The following is a 14,783-nucleotide window of genomic DNA, read 5'->3' as shown; positions in this document are numbered from 1 at the left end:
TGTTTTTCTTCTTCTAACCTAAACGTGATACACACTGCTTCAGCTGTTGCGTTTTAAAAGCATAGAACGTGGAAAGTGTAGATACGCATACGACACGACAGATTCGCAGCGTTTCATGGAAATGTTATCTTAAAGGATACCTGTTACGCGCACGTTTTGGACGATCTAGCAATACCTTTATTCGTGTTTTAGTCAAATAAGGCGAAGGGCGGAACAAGTATTCTAAACGTGAGTGAGTGGGAGGTGCTGTCGTGAGCTATCACACATACCGCTCTGGACGTCGCATCCTCTTGTCACAGGATTCTCTCATTCGGTTCCGTTATTGAGCGTGGAGAGAAAAGACGTGCGCCGGGAAGATGTCGTATGAAACAAGTAAGTGATTAGTACGAGAGTTACTAGCGTTCGTCGACCGGCTCGCCGTATTGTACGATTTCGTGGCTCCGTAATGTATCTGTTCTCAATTTTCCGGTTTGCTTATCTTTGGTCGGATCGTGAAGTCGTTGTAATGCATTCGATATCGGCATGAAGACGGATTTTCGTATCAGCAATTTTGCGCGTTGTTCGCACTTGCTTACCAGCAAGCTCTAATTCATTTTGTACCGTTTACTTTTCATTTAAGCCGGAATTGTATCGTCGTGCGTGACATGATATGCCGGACGCGCGGCTGATGTCAATCTATATATACGGGGTGCTCGAAAATTATTGACATTCCTCTTCTACGGATTTTTCGAACAATTTTGGACAAATATTTTGTTACAGAGAGACTCAGAGAGACGAAGCTTTTTTTTCACGAAATGAGATTCCGTAATAAATTCCAAATGGATAACTAATTTGTTTGAATAATTTCATATAATTTTTAATTTAAATTTAATTAAAATTGTAATAGATTTTATTATCAAGATTTTTGTAACAAAAATTAAGGAACTTTGAAGTTAAAACAATTTTAATCACTTTTTTGGAAATAAAATATGTTAAATTTTTTGGGACACTCTGTAGATGTATACATTCACAGTCATCCGTATAAAAAGATGAATCAACACATATTAACTGACAAAGTCTGTGATTGGACTTTTAGATAAAAAATATATTGACTTTGTATTTTTAATCGTGATATAAAAGGAGAAGATAATTTTGCAGTAATTAAATATTTGATAATAATAGAGTTACAAATTTTTCTTATTTTAAAAAAGAGTATGTAAAAATGAAGACACATCTATAACATCTATAACATTTAATTAATCATGCAGAACCGGAAAAAACTTTCTCGATTGTTTTATTGTACTTATTTGCATTAAAAATAAATATAAAATTTTTTAAATGATTGTACTATGTACTACATGGCATGATGCAGGATACACTATACTGTTAGCGCTCAAAATAATTTGAAATATCAGGAACTGGATCCATGCCAATGTATCAAGAAAGAGTATTTTGGTTCCAGCATCTGGATGTATTATGCGATGTTTGCGTGATATTTGATCTCTTTTGCTTGTTTGTGACAATATCCCTTTTTTTTCAATAAAGTTATTCTAACTCTTTCAATAAATTTTATTTACATATTAATATATTTGTTTAATATTGATTAAATTAATTGTAAGTAATAAATTGATAAATCTCACACCTATATGTTAAAAATAATCAGTATTTTATTTATATAAAATATGATCATGTTATATATAATATTATTAAATAAATAACTATATTATTTAATCTGAAAGATTGTTATCATGACTTTTAATGAATCACGAAATACATAAATTATGTACCTAATTTTAGAATTGTAATACAATTTATTATTGCGAAGTAAAGAAAAATGCTATTAATACTCTTTGAATACACTTTGTTTTAATTATTTCTGTTTTTACAGAATATATATTTGCTACATTACCGAGGACCCAACGAGGACAACCTCTCGTACTAGGTGGTGATCCTAAAGGAAAGAACTTTTTATACACTAATGGTAACAGTGTTATCATTAGAAATATTGACGTAAGTTTCTATATTATAACCAAACGCTTTGCGTTTTTCAAAAACACATGACCATGTTAATTTATATATTTTTGGATATTTTTTTTATAGAATCCAGCAATTGCAGATATTTATACGGAACATTCTTGTCCTGTAAATGTTGCCAAATACTCGCCTAGTGGTTTTTATATAGCTTCTGGAGGTACGAGTTTTATTTATAATATTTATACGTTGCACAGATTTTAAATTATTCGAAGACCGCGGCAATTACAATTTACGTGCAATTTTGTTTAATCAATTTTGATATTTAAACGGAATTAAATAAATGTGATGCTTTTTTTTCAGACCAATCGGGTAAAGTGCGGATTTGGGATACAGTTAACAAAGAGCATATATTAAAAAATGAATTTCAACCTATTGGCGGGCCCATTAAAGACATTGCTTGGTCACCGGATAGTCAGCGCATGGTTGTAGTTGGAGAAGGACGAGAAAGGTGAATGTTTTGTTGTTCAAAAATTGCTACAACAAGCAGAATATTAATAATGTTAACGTATGAATAATTATGTTTAGATTCGGACATGTCTTTATGGCGGAAACAGGGACATCGGTGGGCGAGATTTCTGGTCAAAGTAAATCTATCAACTCATGTGACTTCAGACCGACGAGACCATTTAGATTAATAACTGGAAGCGAGGATAATACTATCGCTGTGTTCGAAGGACCTCCATTCAAATTCAAGTATGTACACATGCAGAAGTTTATTTTATACATTTATATCTTCATTAATTTATTTTTATGCCTTAGAATCTTATGTCCTATCGATATGATATAAGATTCTATGATCTAGAATGTACATTTTATTCATTTTCATGCCTTTTTATGTCTATAAGATTCTAAGATATAAAAATGCTTCATGATGTTACATCATAACATTTGGTGGATTAGAACTTTAGAATATGTTTACATTATATTCTAGTTGCGTTAAAAAGCGCGAACATAAATCTTTATATAACTTATTACTTGCCACTTATTCAGGATGACGAAGCAAGAGCATACTCGGTTCGTTCAAACTGTGCGTTACTCACCTGACGGAAATCTGTTTGCTTCTGGTGGATTTGATGGAAAAGTGTTTATATATAACGGAACAACGTCTGATCTTATTGGGGAAGTAGGATCTCCTGCGCATCAAGGTGGAGTCTATGGAGTACGTAAATATTTATCCATCTAATGCGTTTGATGTGTAGCATGCTATATAAAGAGATGACAGTTATTCATAATATAATGAGTGATCTTTGTTTTTATAGGTTGCATGGAAAGCCGATGGCAAGCAATTATTAACTGCTTCCGGAGATAAAACTTGTAAGCTGTGGGATGTAGAAACACGTTCTTTAATCACCGAGTTCAGTATGGGAACAACGGTCGATGATCAACAAGTATGTGACTTCTATAATCAATGTATAAAATAAAATTTCAGAAAAATTAATATGTAATAAGTTGATAAAAAAACTTGTGCTTTCAGGTGAGCTGTCTGTGGCAAGGAAATCATTTGTTATCCGTGTCACTGAGTGGCTTTATCAATTATCTTGACGTCGACAATCCTAAGAAGCCTATAAAAATAATAAAAGTAATTATCGCCTCTTGATTGATATCATGCGATGTTCCGATTTTTAACGTGCTCGTTAATACTCTCTTTTCAGGGTCATAATAAGCCGATAACGGTGCTAACTTTGAGCCCCGATAGAGGTACAATTTACACCGGTTCTCATGATGGTTACATCACCAATTGGAATGCGGAGACGGGAGAGAATAATCGTGTGCAAGGGCAAGGCCATGGTAATCAAATTAATGGGATGAAGGCAGCAGGCAACTTGCTTTATACTGCTGGCATCGACGACACTTTGAGATCGATCGATATTGCGACAAACGCGTATGCAGAAACCTCTGTGGTAAAATTGGATTCGCAGCCGCGTGGTCTGGATATATATAACGATATAGCTGTGGTGGCGTCGGTTCGACAGGTACGTTAACTGCAGAGCATTCGCGAGATTTCACAAACTTGATAAATTTAAATATATTTACAAAAACGAGAAAGTGGGCATCTCGCGTATATAAATTTTTCATTTGTGCAACAATTATACGAGTGTCATGCTTTACAGATTGCAGTTACGCAAAACGATAAAAAGCTATCGAGTGTATCAATTAATTACGAGCCGTCGTGTGTGTCAATTAATCAAGGAACCAGTGATGTTGCTGTTGGATCCACATCCGACAATAAAGTTGGTCTCATTCGTGTAGTAAATATAAAACTTGGTTTCGGGGCTATTATCAATTTATACTGTTTACTGCGCAGGTTTATATTTATGAATTATCAGACACTACATTGACTCAAAAGACTGAACTAGAGCACCTGGGCCCTGTTACGGACGTCTCTTATAGCCCCGATAACAAGTATTTAGTCGCCTGTGATGCAAACAGAAAAGTTATACTGTACGCTGTACCAGAATATAAGGTAAAGTATCTCACAAAATAATTTCGAATTATTTTTGCATTGCAAAAAGTTTTGTATTCTTAAGTTCATATCGCAATGTGATAATGAGAGGCAATAATCTTCATAAATTCTTGCTCTTATAAAAAAAAAAACCATACATTTATCAAATTAGATTAAATTTAATACTCGTAATATTTTCAAAATAATTATATGTAAGTTTTCTTTAACGATTAATTATTGTTAATGACTTATTGTTATATGCTTATTGGATGATCAGAGGGTGAGTAATATAACTGAATATCTGTATTATCAACACAGTTGTAAAAGAATATAAATTTTAAATATGATCTAAAATGTATTGATTTGGCTTGCAGCTTGCACATAATAGAGAATGGGGCTTCCATAATGCAAGAGTGAACTCTGTAGCATGGTCTCCAAATTCTGACATGGTCGCGAGCGGCAGTCTTGATACGACCATCATCATCTGGAGTGTGACAAATCCGGCGAAACACACCATCATCAAAAGTAAGTGCAGCAAATCTTCTGCAAACGAACTGCAATGAATAAACGTAAAAATTCACGTTTTAGACGCTCATCCTCAGAGTCAAATAACCCGCTTAGTCTGGCTGGACGAAGAGACCCTAATCTCAGTTGGACAGGACTGCAATACTAAAATATGGCGTATAGAAAAGATATAATTAACTTTTGGATGAATTTATTGCCATTTTTAAGGAAACTGCACTTTTGAAACATTTTATTTATTTCGTAGTTTATGGATATTGTATATTATTTTTTAATACAATTCTTGATATATGATTAAAAAGATTATATTGCAATCTTTTACATCTTTTGCATTGATTTTCCTAGGTGTTCGGTCTATATATTTCACTGAGCTACAACAATGATTCCAGATGTAGAGACATATTCATACTGAAAATTATACAACTCGTCTAGTCATTAAACTTGTCTTTATTAAAACGATGTAACAATAACAAGAAAACGATAACAATTCGAACACTAAGGGGCTTCAGGAACATGATCACACTTTACTTTGTCGTTTTGTACACTTAACGAAGTAAGATGTTACGTCTTATCATTAATCAGTCCAGAGCTGCTCTTACGGATAATTGAGGTACCATTAGTTTTGTTTTGCTAAGTTATTCCCTAATTCAACGTATCTAATATGTCAAAACGGGTTTATTTTTATATATTTGATATATTTACTTTTACATATTTAATATGTATATTTAATAAAATATTTGGTTTCTTTTTTCATCTTTTTCTTTCTAATTGTACGAAAAATTTACATTTTTGGTAAAGAGAGAGAGAAATAGCCTAGCGAGGGTTAAAGTATCTATAGTAACACAATAGTGACTTCACCATCACAGTGGTGGCTTTGACGTACTATAACGTGGACGTTTTTGCGAAGAAGCCACTGGATGCCTGTACGATACATGTTTCCTGAGCGCGTCTCGCGATCGTGACACGTGTGAACACGCTGTGCAGCTGTACGAACTATTGCTATGTGTTTCCATGTGCACCCGCAAGTTGTACTGATTGCTCAGCTGTTTACCACAAATGAGACAGGTGACACTAGATTTGTTGTAAGTCTGGGATGTCTTGCCGGATCCGAATGCCGTGAGCAACTTGAAGTTCGTGTCCCATGCAGCTGGCGGTGATTTTATATCCTCTACAGGCGTTATTGGTTCCTCGACTACAGACGCAGTTTCGTCCACTACATTCTCCGAGTATCCCTTATCGATATACTTATTAGCAGACACATTAACAGGAACAGTTTTCTCTCTTTGGTTTAGTTTCGCGTTTATAGAGTAATAAGGTTTCGTCTTCACACAATACGGTATACTTTCTTGATCGTTGCAAGGCTCTTCGTCGTCTAAATTATCCATCACTTCCGGCAGCGGCGCTGACATTGATTCTGACGATTCTGTGGTCACTGAATTATCTTTCGGCTCGATCTTTACTGTCTCTTCATTCAATGTTTTCTTCTGATGTTGCATTACAGTCGATGGCTGTATATATTGGCCGTTGTCATGTCTGGAATTTCTCTGAAAAATAACAAGATCGTGTAAATTATTTCAAACAATTATCACGGTTCCCCAACCAAAACAAACATTTTAAAAAAATTGTGATTTAGAAAGTGCGACGTCATATATTTTCTCGTCCATGTGTTTAAACTAAAAGTATTGCAATTTAAAAGTTACAACACATAATAAATTGTTGCAATTAACACAAGAGTGTAAGTCGCTTTCATCTTTCGATATTCACAATGAATGCATTTTATCTAGCTTCTATAGAACATATATGTGTGAATATTAATGACATACAACAATATAAACGTATTCTTCAAAGTTCAATAAAATAGATCGTGTAAAAATGTATTCCATAATACACAACAGATTATGCATTGCACATTTGTTATTTATTTTGCGCAATCATCTTCGTTTAAATAGATATGTGAAAAATATTACTTAAGGATATTTAGCATGATAACTTTTCAAATTTATAAGAGTACAAATTTTCCTAATAAAATATTTTCTTATTAAAAAAAAATTTATTCAAAGATTATTAAGTTTTTAACAGTTTAGTACATTAAGGACCACAATTGTTGTCTATTTCAGAAATTTTACTTCATTTGTTCATTTCCATGCATGTTTTTCTTCCTTTTCCTTAGCTAATAATATTTTTGGACTCGATAAATTAATCTAGAGACATTTGTTATCATCACACTTGACTAAACTGTTAAGCATTATTGTATTGCAAAAAAAAAACATGTGTATTGTATGAGATCGCCGTTCTAACCTTGCTAATAAACAGTTTTAGTAATTTAGAGATTCGTGGAAGAAGCTATTTTAGATATACCTGTAAAGTCATTCTATGGGGTAAGGTTCCATGGGATGCATCCACTTGCATTTAGTTGCAACACACACAACGATCTTGATCTCGTGGATATCGTTTTTATTCATTATCGTTCCTTCGACGCATGTATGAATATAATATGTGTAGCGGTATAATTCCTTCGGGAAGTACTTCTTGAGGAACGACAGTGAATGTATTTAAGTGACCTGAACAAAACAACACGATCATAGGACAATATAAAAAGATTAAGAGAGGAACAAGCGAATGCGAATTTTGCTTCGTTTTTCATTCTGCTGAATAAATAAGGAAGAAATTAATTATCTAGGATTTTTGTGGAAATATTTGCGACGATACATTTGTAATAATTTTATGATCTTTAAAGTAGGCATCAGGCATGCATGTTATAAGGATATCAATTTATGACATGTAAGTACTGTAGTACATCGAGAATTCTTTATAATTATATTTATATAGGCAAATCAAATTCTATTTAACGAATAATAACAAAAATACAGCATGTACTGCTATAAGTAGTGGATTATAGATATCCTAATCTATAATATGCAATATTACTAGTGTCTAATAAAAAATTTAATTCTTTCTGTTTAATTATTTCTATTAAAAATTTTCTTATTATTATTCAATAATTCATAAAAAATTGTTCAGTATCATACTGATATATTTCCAAAGAAGCAACATTGTTCATTAACTAATGAGTACATAGATGCTATCAAATATTACAATGCATAAACAGTTGTATATCGTGATATTAATGTTAATTAAAAAAAAAAATGCATTGTGATTTAAAGTGGCACAATTTGTTAATCAAAATGTTGCTTAAGATTTGTATTTATGGCTGTACATATATTATATGCTGGATATATTGTTGGGAGTGTCCATAGTTATTTTGTATGAACAAAAAGTAAAATGTTTAGTATATAGTCATATAGAATAGTGAAAACTGTTATTGGGAATTATATCTCTGTAACGGCACTTAAAAAATACATGCTCAGTTATAAGCCATTAAAAATTTTTGCTCGAGAACAAGCATATGAAAAAAATTATATATTATTCATGCTAATTACCTTAAGTACTAAAATAGCACGCCATTAATATCACAGTTTTTATGCCTATTGTATAATACAGTACAATGTAATACAATTGTTACATTTATGAATATTACTTATTTCCAGTTGCACAATTATAGCAAGCTTGCAGATATATTTGACCTGACTTTGAAATCTGATAATAATAATAACAAAACGTCTCATATCTCTATATTTCTCAATATTTCAAATACAGGTCATTATTGTATATATTTGGGAATTAACGCACAAAATAGAAATTAGTATGTAATATGCAAATTTTTATAATTAACAAATAGAATATTTAATCTTTTACTATTGTTATATAAAATATAAATCTAAAAAATTTAATACAAGAACCTTTCATAAACCACTTTATATGACGCCAGAAGTGCTAATGCAAATAATTGCACTTTGATGAAGAAGAAAATATAACACATACATAAAATACAACAAAAATATAGAAAAATGTTGCGTAATTCTTTTTACAAGCAATATAAACTTACCATTTCATATAGTTTAAATATAATAATTCCTATAATTTCTTATTATTTTGCATAAAAATAAAATAACACTTACCCCAGCTATATTAGCTAATCCACAGATATGTAATGTATCAGCCATAGCTAAAAGCGCAGGTAATTGTTCCTGGTAAATATTCACTTCTCCATTATACATAAATTTGACTAGAGCACACAAATTTGCATATTCCATGCCTGGTAACACAATGACAGGATGTTGCAAAGAACTTAAATCCTAAAATACATTTATAAAGTTATGTATAAAGTTTTATACTGTTAGTATAAGTAAGTATAAACTATTTATAAGCAATATTGATTTTACGTTGCAGTATTAATTTAGAAAAACAATTGTATTTTTCCACATCTTACACAAATGATAAAATTAACAATCCCAAATTTTTATTACTACAATATTAAGCATTGTAATGTATAAGAAGATAAGTAGGCAAGCAATACAAAAAATATTATATTAGAAATCAAATCATTAAAAGTGTTTAAGAAACTTATGTGCCCATTATATTGTCAACAAATCAATATATCACATGTATTAATTGATAGAATATAAAAATTTATATATATAAAAAGCTTTCATAAATACCTTAAATAGTTCTTTAAAATAATAACTACAAGCTGAGAGTATAATTCTATGAGCATGAATATGTCTCCCGCCAGCACTCAGTGTGACATCAGTTAAGTAACCACCATCGAGCAATTTTGGAAGAGAGCTCAAAAGTGTATTTTGGAAGTTGTGCCATCGTAAACAAAACTGTTGGCTCTCCATATCGATTTACTGCAAAAATAATCCCATATTGAGATATCACATTTTTACATTCGATAGATTGCTGATTACGCAAAAAAAAACACACACACACAAGATAACAATTTCTATTGTACGTAATTAAACTTGCATTAACAAAGAGATACAATTAAATGCAAAGCTGTTCTTTGGAATAAAAAAAATTGCTATTGCGAGAAATAATACCTCGCGTACGATATATGCTCAGTCACTCTATATTCGCTTACACGCAGTTAATAACATCAAACGAATCTCGTTGTCTGCATATATCACGCAAGTAACAATTTAATCTTTTCGCAATAATGCAGGGTGAAAGGTTATGTGCTTGGGAGCCACGAAAATTAGGATAAAAAATGGTTTATTTACGTCGAGAAAAAATCCACTGTACGCGATCGCGATGTAGAAATGCCACTGGTGGAGCCACTTCGAGACACAATACCACTTATTTAATCAAGCTGCAGGTTCCAGCCAAATCTATTATTGTACTCAGGTATGGCTGGAGGAAAGGACAGTCATTGTGACCCCGTGATTTATGAACGTAATAGCCGGAGCACTAATTCGGGACCATCGACTCGTGACGAGAAATGGGCAAGGAGTCGAATTCGCGTCTGTCGTTCCTTACCTCGTGATAATTGCCGTTTTCACTCTGTAAACGATTATTCTTTGCACAACACTGCTCTCTTTCGTCTGACGATCGCCATAATCACGAGTGTCATGAACCATGCAACTATAAGTAGAATGTTCCAAGCAGTGACGCCAGATTTGAGACGCAAGCAGCAAGCAGATGAGAGAGGGAATACGCACGCATGCGCAATCCATGTACGTACATGCGAGCTCCGCGCTTCGGCTAGTTTCTAAAGACGTCCTAAAAAAGACATCCTAAAAACGTTCCTTATATTTATCATATATATAATATATGTATGTTATATTAAATATATATGTTAGACTTATGCTCTTTCGCAGGATGTAAAAGTCTCTCAATCGAAAGCATTTCTGAACAGTCGACTTAGGTCGTGCTGAGGAATTCTCAGTTGGTTTCTGAACGGCAACCAAACGAGCGATATGACATTATTTTTGTTTATTTACAATTAGTTTGCTGGTTTTTTCTAATTGCAATATTCATTGATATTCATCGAAAGAAATGAACAGGAAGCAATACAGGGCGAATTTTTCGCGTCACACTCCTGTAAAGCTGACAGTTTTTAAAAATATATATTTTTGCATATGTTTTATGTATATTTACAGCAACAAAACTATTGAAAATCACACACACACACAAGTTCTTTCTTCGATTTTTCTAAATTTCTTATATAAAAAAATCTTCTGAACTTCTTAGAATAATAATAGAAATTGTCTTTTACCTTATATTAAATATTTTCTATATTGAAAAATAAAGATTTCTATATTTAAAAATAAAGATTTATTTATCTTAATGTTAATTTTATATTTTTACAGATAACATGTCTTACAAGAAACATACAGTACACACAGTATTGGGATATGGATCAATGGGTTTAAATTTTTATGTATTCTCATTTGGAAAAAATAAAGAGAGACTTGATAAATACCAATGTAAATCTTGATTTTTTAATATTATATTATATTATCTTATAATTGGTTGTATGAAAGGAAGGTCAACGCAAAAGAGATACGATCCATGCGTTTAGATATTGCTTTTACTATTGATTGTAAAAATGCATTTTTGCATATATAGTGATAAGGAATACTTTGCAAAGATAGATATAAGGAATAAAAATTAGAATTATTCAGTTTTGAGAATCTAAAAATAGCATTCTTCATATAACATTAAAGTTTACATATTTGACCTTTTCAGAATAGTTCCTGCGATGTTGCTAGATGGAGCAATAGTACTTTGATAAAAAAGCGGGCAATATTTTAGAGCAGTCCAGTGCAGTGGATAAAGATATCAAGAACATTGTGGAATACCAGTCTCATATATCCTGAATGTAATTTATTACAAGAGACAAGATCTGTATATTTTGTTATGAAAAATTAAGCATATTTATAAGGTGATACAAAGAATCTAAATATATTAAATTATTAAATGTGTTGTATATGTTTTTTACATATAATGGTATTTGTAGATAAAAATCTAATTAAAACAAGTATTTTATGCATTTATCACATTGATTGTGCATTAAATAAATTAATGTTAAACAATTTCATAAGCCTGTATATTTAAACTAGTTTCTTCTTGCAGATACACTGGAAACTCTTTTTAGTTTGCTTTATATAATTCATTAAATAAGAATAAATATTTAAAATAACATGCATTGGATTAAAATTTCATGTATTTTGTGCATGTTTGGATGTTTCAAAGATTTTCGACCTATTGAGCCTTTCATAACAGATTATTTTATCGGATATAAGAATTTTACAGCCAGCGAAGTTAGTTCATTTGACATATGCATTGATGAAATGTCCAATTAATTTTCTTGAATCATTAAATTTTCAAAAATTGTTTACTTTTCAGGTAAACCATGACATATATCCTATCATCACTTACAGCTACTTGTCGACACTTGTGTTTGTATTCTTAATTACTGATTTTGTAAGATACAAGCCTATTATCATACTCTGCGGTCTCTCCGGCATAATCGCTTTTCTCTTGCTAATACTTGAAGAGAATGTTCTGGTTATGCAAATTGCTGAATTATTTTTCGGACTGTTTCTATCTACAAAGGTTGCTTATTACACTTATATATACGCCAAGGTAGATAAGCAACATTATCAAGAGTTGACAAGTCATACTAAAGCGGCTTCTTTATTCGGCCACAGTGTATCTGGCATCGTGGCACAGTTGACAGCATCTTTCGAGTTACTAAATTATTATCAACTTAATTATCTAACTGTTTTAGGTATGTAAAATATGATTTAAAATATAAGTTACACATGCATAAATTAAATGCTCAGAGCGTTCAATATCATAAAATATTTAAGCATAGTTTGTATAAAATATTACAATAATAATTATCTAATCACACACATTCACGACAATTAATCTTCATGACAAAATTTGTAATAAATTTATAGTTGATTTTTCATCAAACATATCGAGAAAAATCCATTTAGCTTTATATAATTCATATAATGTTTAACATTTTTTGCAGCTATTACTGTTGCGACGATCTGGTCGCTTTTCCTGCCTCCTGTAGATCGATCGATTTACTTCCATCATGTGGATAATTTTTCCAACGACAATGAAAATCCTGCTACCCTCATTCAAGAAATGAAAGAGATGATTAATCAATCACAACCTTCAAGCGATTTGCCAGAATTGTGTGACAACAAAAACAGCAAAACAAAACGTTCAATTCTTTCGAAAATAAAAAACGCGTATAAGCTGCTGTGGAAACATTTCTTACAAGCTTATACTAATTATCACGTAATTAAATGGTCAGCTTGGTGGGCTTTATCTACTTGTGGCTACGTCTTAGTTGAAATATACTCGCAATTGCTGTGGCAAACTGCCGTAAAAACTGGCGATAAAATATATAATGGTGCTGTAGACTTTGCGTACGCGATAATAGGTAAGAAAAAATTTCATCTATTTTTCATGCGACATTGTATTTTGTTAGACATTGCGAAAATACTGCCAATGCACCTATTTCGACACTGTCGATGGCTCTCAGCCATTGCGGATTAGCAACATTGAATTTATCAATACACAAATACATTTATAATTGATCAGTGTTTCAATTTTATCAATTATTTTTAGTATCAGTATTTTTATTATTGGTATTTATATGCAAAAAGCGTGACTGACAATGAGTACGCAGAATAATATCACAGTTCCAATTTACGTGAATCAGAGAATGCAATAGTTAAGCGTTGAGCGCGAACCGCAAAGTATTAAAGATTGATAGTAATCTATAACTTGTCAATTTTGATAAATAATTTTTTCTTCTATTCGGGATTGGAATCTCTTCAATCTACTATAAATAAAAAAATATTTTGTTTATTCAATTTATTTGTTAAAATTAATTTGATAGAAAGCACGTTTATTTGTTTATTTGAATATTTTTTCACCAGGTGCAATGAGTGTATTTGCTGTAGGAAAAATACGATTAAACTGGATACTAGTGGGAGATATAATGTGTTCTGTATTTGCGTTTTTAGGAGGTGCTATACTGTTAGCATCTTCTTATATCTACAACATTTGGTTCTTGTATATCGGATATGTCGTATTCGGCATAATTTACCATACCATGGTGACTGTTGCAAGGTGAATTCTCCATACAATTAGTGTATAAAAAGTACTTAAGAAAAATAGTATTAATAGTATTACTTTTAAATAAATTAAAATTTAAGAATTTATGAGGGGAAATGATTCTAAATTTTAACCACATCATTACATGCACAAGTCTTTTTCACACTTTGCTATTGACTGGAAACAAATGTTTGATTTAAATTAGTTATAACGACGACATAAATAAATAAAAATTAAATTTGCTTTTACTTATTTTTAGCTTTGAGGTCGCCAAACGTATATCTCAAGATAGTCACGGCTTGATTTTTGGGGTGAACATGTTTCTCGCATTATTGATGCAGAGTTTGATACTCGTAATTGTCAACATGCTCATGCTAGATATCAGGCAGCAGGTAAAGATTATGACAATACGTTGAGATTGCACAATTAATTATTCAATAACACTGAAGTCTTTGCTTTTTAGTACTGCATTTATAGTGGCTATCATCTGGTTTTGGGTGTGATATATATTGTGCTGGCTGTGATCACCATCAAGAAACATCGTCGAAATACGACTCAAATTAGATGGACTTCCTAATAATAACATAATTCCTAACAAAAATATTCCAGTATATACGAACATATCCCGTTATCCAATAATATATTTTATTATTATTAAATATTTATAAGTATGAAATTCTCTCAGAAATAATATTTAAGAAAAAGTTTCAGTAAATTAAATTTGCGTCGAAAAATAATAAGAATTGTTGTGCAATAAATTATTTAATAATTATGTATTATTGAGGATTTGACAAATAAAGAAGACATCAAGAAATAG

At 31.6% G+C, this 14,783-nt stretch overlaps 3 protein-coding genes across 9 annotated transcripts; 2 read left to right on the top strand and 1 right to left on the bottom strand.

Annotated features, from left to right (window-relative positions):
* Positions 1–203: 203 nt before the first annotated feature.
* On the top strand, positions 204–5,292 carry flr (actin-interacting protein 1 flr). Of its 2 annotated transcripts, XM_067351361.1 has the most exons (13): positions 204–372; positions 1,868–1,989; positions 2,080–2,170; positions 2,314–2,461; positions 2,539–2,706; positions 3,004–3,172; positions 3,273–3,401; positions 3,488–3,592; positions 3,666–3,986; positions 4,125–4,244; positions 4,319–4,477; positions 4,831–4,981; positions 5,045–5,292. In XM_067351361.1, the coding sequence occupies exons 1-13, from the start codon at positions 357–359 to the stop codon at positions 5,152–5,154; spliced, it is 1,809 nt and encodes a 602-aa protein (XP_067207462.1). In that variant the 5' UTR covers positions 204–356; the 3' UTR covers positions 5,155–5,292. The 2 variants fall into 2 exon arrangements, with proteins under 2 accessions (XP_067207462.1, XP_067207463.1); XM_067351362.1 differs by lacking the exons at positions 204–372; positions 2,080–2,170.
* Positions 5,293–5,407: 115 nt separating this feature from the next.
* LOC105676310 (protein bric-a-brac 1) lies at positions 5,408–10,520 on the bottom strand. Of its 4 annotated transcripts, XM_067351383.1 has the most exons (5): positions 10,358–10,520; positions 10,102–10,231; positions 9,538–9,729; positions 8,998–9,174; positions 5,408–6,522 (listed from the first exon to the last, which is right to left on the bottom strand). In XM_067351383.1, the coding sequence occupies exons 3-5, from the start codon at positions 9,718–9,720 to the stop codon at positions 5,839–5,841; spliced, it is 1,044 nt and encodes a 347-aa protein (XP_067207484.1). In that variant the 5' UTR covers positions 9,721–9,729; positions 10,102–10,231; positions 10,358–10,520; the 3' UTR covers positions 5,408–5,838. The 4 variants fall into 4 exon arrangements, with proteins under 4 accessions (XP_067207484.1, XP_012229497.1, XP_012229498.1 ...); XM_012374074.2 differs by lacking the exon at positions 10,102–10,231 and having other exon boundaries at positions 10,358–10,507; XM_012374075.2 differs by having other exon boundaries at positions 10,102–10,470.
* LOC105676305 (thiamine transporter 1-like) lies at positions 10,415–14,649 on the top strand. Of its 3 annotated transcripts, none has more exons than XM_067351368.1 (9): positions 10,416–10,554; positions 11,191–11,307; positions 11,570–11,765; positions 11,957–12,144; positions 12,230–12,614; positions 12,867–13,286; positions 13,876–13,981; positions 14,226–14,358; positions 14,430–14,649. In XM_067351368.1, the coding sequence occupies exons 4-9, from the start codon at positions 12,025–12,027 to the stop codon at positions 14,541–14,543; spliced, it is 1,278 nt and encodes a 425-aa protein (XP_067207469.1). In that variant the 5' UTR covers positions 10,416–10,554; positions 11,191–11,307; positions 11,570–11,765; positions 11,957–12,024; the 3' UTR covers positions 14,544–14,649. The 3 variants fall into 3 exon arrangements, with proteins under 3 accessions (XP_067207468.1, XP_067207469.1, XP_012229483.1); XM_012374060.2 differs by having other exon boundaries at positions 13,789–13,981; XM_067351367.1 differs by lacking the exon at positions 11,191–11,307 and having other exon boundaries at positions 10,415–10,554; positions 13,789–13,981.
* The last annotated feature ends 134 nt before the right edge of the window (positions 14,650–14,783 follow it).

This window comes from Linepithema humile, chromosome 3 (assembly GCF_040581485.1).
Source record: "Linepithema humile isolate Giens D197 chromosome 3, Lhum_UNIL_v1.0, whole genome shotgun sequence".
Classification (NCBI taxonomy): domain Eukaryota; kingdom Metazoa; phylum Arthropoda; class Insecta; order Hymenoptera; family Formicidae; genus Linepithema; species Linepithema humile.
This window is presented reverse-complemented; position numbering and strand designations above follow the sequence as displayed.